Source organism: Myotis brandtii, unplaced genomic scaffold (assembly GCF_000412655.1).
Source record: "Myotis brandtii unplaced genomic scaffold, ASM41265v1 scaffold1236, whole genome shotgun sequence".
Taxonomy (NCBI): Eukaryota; Metazoa; Chordata; class Mammalia; order Chiroptera; family Vespertilionidae; genus Myotis; species Myotis brandtii.
Window position 1 is genome coordinate 466,852 of NW_005354316.1, and position 6,187 is coordinate 473,038.

General features: G+C 65.6%; 1 protein-coding gene across 1 annotated transcript in view; it reads right to left on the reverse strand.

Annotated features, from left to right (window-relative positions):
- Positions 1–6,187, reverse strand: part of MUC2 (mucin 2, oligomeric mucus/gel-forming) — a 101,524-nt gene that overhangs the window by 76,368 nt on the left and 18,969 nt on the right. The window contains exons 15-20 of the mRNA XM_014533997.1: positions 5,056–5,534; positions 4,885–4,932; positions 4,702–4,794; positions 4,471–4,614; positions 4,213–4,416; positions 10–4,158 (exon numbers count right to left, since the gene is read on the reverse strand). Of these exons, the coding sequence (XP_014389483.1) occupies positions 10–4,158; positions 4,213–4,416; positions 4,471–4,614; positions 4,702–4,794; positions 4,885–4,932; positions 5,056–5,534 (5,117 nt within the window). The remainder of the gene's footprint in view (positions 1–9; positions 4,159–4,212; positions 4,417–4,470; positions 4,615–4,701; positions 4,795–4,884; positions 4,933–5,055; positions 5,535–6,187) is intronic.

Genomic DNA, 6,187 nt, shown 5'->3' on the forward strand with positions numbered 1-6,187 from the left:
CGGCCACACCTGCACGGCGACGTAGGAGCAGTGCCCGTCGAAGTCGTAGAACTTCCCGTCGAAGGTGATGTAGTGGCCGTTCCCGTAGATGGTGCAGGTGCCGTAGCACACCTTCTGGCTGCAGGCCCAGCGCCCTCTCTGGCAGGTGCTGAGGAGAGCGGGACAGGGGCCTGGAGGGGCAGCTCCCGGGCACCACACCGACAGGCCCTCACCAACCACCAAGGGAAAGTGCCGCCTGGCACCATCACTGGAGGTGGTGGGCGAGGTGGTCGGGGTTGGGGTTGGTGTCTCGGTGGTGGTGGTGGTGGGTGAGGTGGTGGGTGAGGTGGTCGGGGTTGGGGTTGGTGTCTCGGTGGTGGTGGTGGTGGGTGAGGTGGTGGGCGAGGTGGTCGGGGTTGGGGTTGGTGTCTCGGTGGTGGTGGTGGTGGGTGAGGTGGTGGGCGAGGTGGTCGGGGTTGGGGTTGGTGTCTCGGTGGTGGTGGTGGTGGGTGAGGTGGTGGGCGAGGTGGTCGGGGTTGGGGTTGGTGTCTCGGTGGTGGTGGTGGTGGGTGAGGTGGTGGGCGAGGTGGTCGGGGTTGGGGTTGGTGTCTCGGTGGTGGTGGTGGTGGGTGAGGTGGTGGGTGAGGTGGTCGGGGTTGGGGTTGGTGTCTCGGTGGTGGTGGTGGTGGGTGAGGTGGTGGGCGAGGTGGTCGGGGTTGGGGTTGGTGTCTCGGTGGTGGTGGTGGTGGGTGAGGTGGTGGGCGAGGTGGTCGGGGTTGGGGTTGGTGTCTCGGTGGTGGTGGTGGTGGGTGAGGTGGTGGGCGAGGTGGTCGGGGTTGGGGTTGGTGTCTCGGTGGTGGTGGTGGTGGGTGAGGTGGTGGGCGAGGTGGTCGGGGTTGGGGTTGGTGTCTCGGTGGTGGTGGTGGTGGGTGAGGTGGTGGGTGAGGTGGTCGGGGTTGGGGTTGGTGTCTCGGTGGTGGTGGTGGTGGGTGAGGTGGTGGGTGAGGTGGTCGGGGTTGGGGTTGGTGTCTCGGTGGTGGTGGTGGTGGGTGAGGTGGTGGGTGAGGTGGTCGGGGTTGGGGTTGGTGTCTCGGTGGTGGTGGTGGTGGGTGAGGTGGTGGGTGAGGTGGTCGGGGTTGGGGTTGGTGTCTCGGTGGTGGTGGTGGTGGGTGAGGTGGTGGGTGAGGTGGTCGGGGTTGGGGTTGGTGTCTCGGTGGTGGTGGTGGTGGGTGAGGTGGTGGGTGAGGTGGTCGGGGTTGGGGTTGGTGTCTCGGTGGTGGTGGTGGTGGGTGAGGTGGTGGGTGAGGTGGTCGGGGTTGGGGTTGGTGTCTCGGTGGTGGTGGTGGTGGGTGAGGTGGTGGGTGAGGTGGTCGGGGTTGGGGTTGGTGTCTCGGTGGTGGTGGTGGTGGGTGAGGTGGTGGGTGAGGTGGTCGGGGTTGGGGTTGGTGTCTCGGTGGTGGTGGTGGTGGGTGAGGTGGTGGGTGAGGTGGTCGGGGTTGGGGTTGGTGTCTCGGTGGTGGTGGTGGTGGGTGAGGTGGTGGGTGAGGTGGTCGGGGTTGGGGTTGGTGTCTCGGTGGTGGTGGTGGTGGGTGAGGTGGTGGGTGAGGTGGTCGGGGTTGGGGTTGGTGTCTCGGTGGTGGTGGTGGTGGGTGAGGTGGTGGGTGAGGTGGTCGGGGTTGGGGTTGGTGTCTCGGTGGTGGTGGTGGTGGGTGAGGTGGTGGGTGAGGTGGTCGGGGTTGGGGTTGGTGTCTCGGTGGTGGTGGTGGTGGGTGAGGTGGTGGGTGAGGTGGTCGGGGTTGGGGTTGGTGTCTCGGTGGTGGTGGTGGTGGGTGAGGTGGTGGGTGAGGTGGTCGGGGTTGGGGTTGGTGTCTCGGTGGTGGTGGTGGTGGGTGAGGTGGTGGGTGAGGTGGTCGGGGTTGGGGTTGGTGTCTCGGTGGTGGTGGTGGTGGGTGAGGTGGTGGGTGAGGTGGTCGGGGTTGGGGTTGGTGTCTCGGTGGTGGTGGTGGTGGGTGAGGTGGTGGGTGAGGTGGTCGGGGTTGGGGTTGGTGTCTCGGTGGTGGTGGTGGTGGGTGAGGTGGTGGGTGAGGTGGTCGGGGTTGGGGTTGGTGTCTCGGTGGTGGTGGTGGTGGGTGAGGTGGTGGGTGAGGTGGTCGGGGTTGGGGTTGGTGTCTCGGTGGTGGTGGTGGTGGGTGAGGTGGTGGGTGAGGTGGTCGGGGTTGGGGTTGGTGTCTCGGTGGTGGTGGTGGTGGTGGTGGGTGAGGTGGTCGGGGTGGTGGTTGGTGTCTTTGTTGAGCTGATGGTGGGTGTGGGTGTCGGGGTCACGGTCGTGGTGGTAGAGCAGTACCCACAGCAGTAGACGTTGATCTCATAGTTGAAGCACATGGGAATGCTGCCGGGGCTCCCGAGCTGGTCTTGGTTTCTGCACACCAGCCCCTCTTCGAGGTCGCACACCACCTTCTGTCCCACGGCTTCGATGGGGCGATCTGGAAACTGGGCGGCTCTGCAGGAGATGTTGGCTGCCCAGCCGTGCTGACAGGCCTTCTCAATGGACTCGAAGTCTCCACCTGAGCCCCCGAAGCTCGGTTTCCCACTGTCTTGCCAGCCCGTCCATCTGCACTCATCCATACATGGCGTGGATTCTGGTCTGGGCGTGCTGGTGCTCACCGTCGTGGTGGGCGTTGGTGTAGCTGTGGATGTCGTAGTCGTGGTCGTCACGGTGGTCGTCGGTTCTGCTGTGGAGGTGACTGGTGAGGTGGTGGATGAGGTGGTGGTGGTGGTGGGCGTTGGTGTAGCTGTGGATGTCGTAGTCGTGGTCGTCACGGTGGTCGTCGGTTCTGCTGTGGAGGTGACTGGTGAGGTGGTGGATGAGGTGGTGGTGGTGGTGGGCGTTGGTGTAGCTGTGGATGTCGTAGTCGTGGTCGTCACGGTGGTCGTCGGTTCTGCTGTGGAGGTGACTGGTGAGGTGGTGGATGAGGTGGTGGTGGTGGTGGTGGTCGGCTCTGGTGTGGGAGTGGTGGGTGAGGTGGTGGGTGAGGTGGTCGGGGTTGGGGTTGGTGTCTCGGTGGTGGTGGTGGTCGGGGTTGGGGTTGGTGTCTCGGTGGTGGTGGTGGTCGGGGTTGGGGTTGGTGTCTCGGTGGTGGTGGTGGTCGGGGTTGGGGTTGGTGTCTCGGTGGTGGTGGTGGTCGGGGTTGGGGTTGGTGTCTCGGTGGTGGTGGTGGTCGGGGTTGGGGTTGGTGTCTCGGTGGTGGTGGTGGTCGGGGTTGGGGTTGGTGTCTCGGTGGTGGTGGTGGTCGGGGTTGGGGTTGGTGTCTCGGTGGTGGTGGTGGTCGGGGTTGGGGTTGGTGTCTCGGTGGTGGTGGTGGTCGGGGTTGGGGTTGGTGTCTCGGTGGTGGTGGTGGTCGGGGTTGGGGTTGGTGTCTCGGTGGTGGTGGTGGTCGGGGTTGGGGTTGGTGTCTCGGTGGTGGTGGTGGTCGGGGTTGGGGTTGGTGTCTCGGTGGTGGTGGTGGTCGGGGTTGGGGTTGGTGTCTCGGTGGTGGTGGTGGTCGGGGTTGGGGTTGGTGTCTCGGTGGTGGTGGTGGTCGGGGTTGGGGTTGGTGTCTCGGTGGTGGTGGTGGTCGGGGTTGGGGTTGGTGTCTCGGTGGTGGTGGTGGTCGGGGTTGGGGTTGGTGTCTCGGTGGTGGTGGTGGTCGGGGTTGGGGTTGGTGTCTCGGTGGTGGTGGTGGTCGGGGTTGGGGTTGGTGTCTCGGTGGTGGTGGTGGTCGGGGTTGGGGTTGGTGTCTCGGTGGTGGTGGTGGTCGGGGTTGGGGTTGGTGTCTCGGTGGTGGTGGTGGTCGGGGTTGGGGTTGGTGTCTCGGTGGTGGTGGTGGTCGGGGTTGGGGTTGGTGTCTCGGTGGTGGTGGTGGTCGGGGTTGGGGTTGGTGTCTCGGTGGTGGTGGTGGTCGGGGTTGGGGTTGGTGTCTCGGTGGTGGTGGTGGTCGGGGTTGGGGTTGGTGTCTCGGTGGTGGTGGTGGTCGGGGTTGGGGTTGGTGTCTCGGTGGTGGTGGTGGTCGGGGTTGGGGTTGGTGTCTCGGTGGTGGTGGTGGTCGGGGTTGGGGTTGGTGTCTCGGTGGTGGTGGTGGTCGGGGTTGGGGTTGGTGTCTCGGTGGTGGTGGTGGTCGGGGTTGGGGTTGGTGTCTCGGTGGTGGTGGTGGTCGGGGTTGGGGTTGGTGTCTCGGTGGTGGTGGTGGTCGGGGTTGGGGTTGGTGTCTCGGTGGTGGTGGTGGTCGGGGTTGGGGTTGGTGTCTCGGTGGTGGTGGTGGTCGGGGTTGGGGTTGGTGTCTCGGTGGTGGTGGTGGTCGGGGTTGGGGTTGGTGTCTCGGTGGTGGTGGTGGTCGGGGTTGGGGTTGGTGTCTCGGTGGTGGTGGTGGTCGGGGTTGGGGTTGGTGTCTCGGTGGTGGTGGTGGTCGGGGTTGGGGTTGGTGTCTCGGTGGTGGTGGTGGTCGGGGTTGGGGTTGGTGTCTCGGTGGTGGTGGTGGTCGGGGTTGGGGTTGGTGTCTCGGTGGTGGTGGTGGTCGGGGTTGGGGTTGGTGTCTCGGTGGTGGTGGTGGTCGGGGTTGGGGTTGGTGTCTCGGTGGTGGTGGTGGTCGGGGTTGGGGTTGGTGTCTCGGTGGTGGTGGTGGTCGGGGTTGGGGTTGGTGTCTCGGTGGTGGTGGTGGTCGGGGTTGGGGTTGGTGTCTCGGTGGTGGTGGTGGTCGGGGTTGGGGTTGGTGTCTCGGTGGTGGTGGTGGTCGGGGTTGGGGTTGGTGTCTCGGTGGTGGTGGTGGTCGGGGTTGGGGTTGGTGTCTCGGTGGTGGTGGTGGTCGGGGTTGGGGTTGGTGTCTCGGTGGTGGTGGTGGTCGGGGTTGGGGTTGGTGTCTCGGTGGTGGTGGTGGTCGGGGTTGGGGTTGGTGTCTCGGTGGTGGTGGTGGTCGGGGTTGGGGTTGGTGTCTCGGTGGTGGTGGTGGTGGGTGAGGTGGTGGGTGAGGAGGTGGGTGAGGTGGTGGGGGTGGGGGTCGTGGTCACTGTGGTGGTAGGGGTTGGGGTTGGTGTCTCAGTGGTGGTGGTGGTGGGTGTGGTTGGGGTGAGGGTGGTGGTGGTGGTGGTGGTGGAGGTGGTGGTGGGGGTCGGGGTCGAGGGTGTGGACACAGGACACTCATCCATTGGCAGACAGCAGTTGACGCGTATCTCGTAGTCATAGCACATCTCAAACGGTCCGTTTTCAAACTGGTCCTCGTTTTTGCAGAGGAAGCCGACCGAGAGGTCGCACTGCGCCTTCTGGCCCGCCTCCTCCCAGCTGAGGTGCGGCGCCTTGGCCGGCCGGCACTGAATGTCCTCTGGCGCCGGGCAGACGCTGCCGAAGGTCTCTGTTTCGCCGCCGTTGGGGCCCTGGCTCGGGTGGTTCTCATTGATCCAGTCGGACCAGAAGCAGCACAGCTCTGGGGAGCAAGGCTCAGCCTCGGTCATCTGTGCCTGGTGGCACCTCCCAGAGAGGTGGCCGGACCCAGGAGGCGCAGAGCCCCGGCTGGGGGGCCCTGGCCCTGAGAGGCCCAGACTGGAGGTCCGGACACCACCCCCACCCCCACTGCAGCTGAGCACTGAGGCCCAGCGAGGGGGGCCCAGAGCCACACCAGGCGACAGGCCCAGGCCACAGAGTCCAGCCCGGGCCCCTTCGTCGGCTACGGTCCAATCCTTGTGCCAAAAAGTAAGTAACAGCCCTGGCCGATGGTGCAATGGGTAGAGCATCGGCCCGCGCACGGAAGGACACGGGTTGTGGATTCGTGTGTGGGAGACAACCGATGGCTGTGCCTGTCTCACATGGACGTCTCTCTGTTTCTCTCTCTCCGCCCCCCCCTCCCTCCCTTCCTCCCTCCCTTCCACTTTCTTTGGGAAAAGCAATGGGAAAAAGATTCTCAGGTGAGGATTAACAACAAAGGGAGGGAGGAAGGGAGGGAGGGAGGAAGGGAGGGAGGGAGGGAGGAAGGGAGAGGAAAGAGAGGGGGAGGGAGGAAGGAGGAAGGGAAGGAGGGAGGGAAGCAGGGAAGCAGGGAGGGCGGGTCACCATCCCGGGGAGGGAGCGCGCGGAAGGGGCTTGGTTGCGACTCCTGACCAACATGTCACCCCAAGCTGGCCGTGTGCTTCGCATGAGCCCCCAGACCATCTGTGGCCCCAGAGCAGGTGCCCGGGGGGCGCA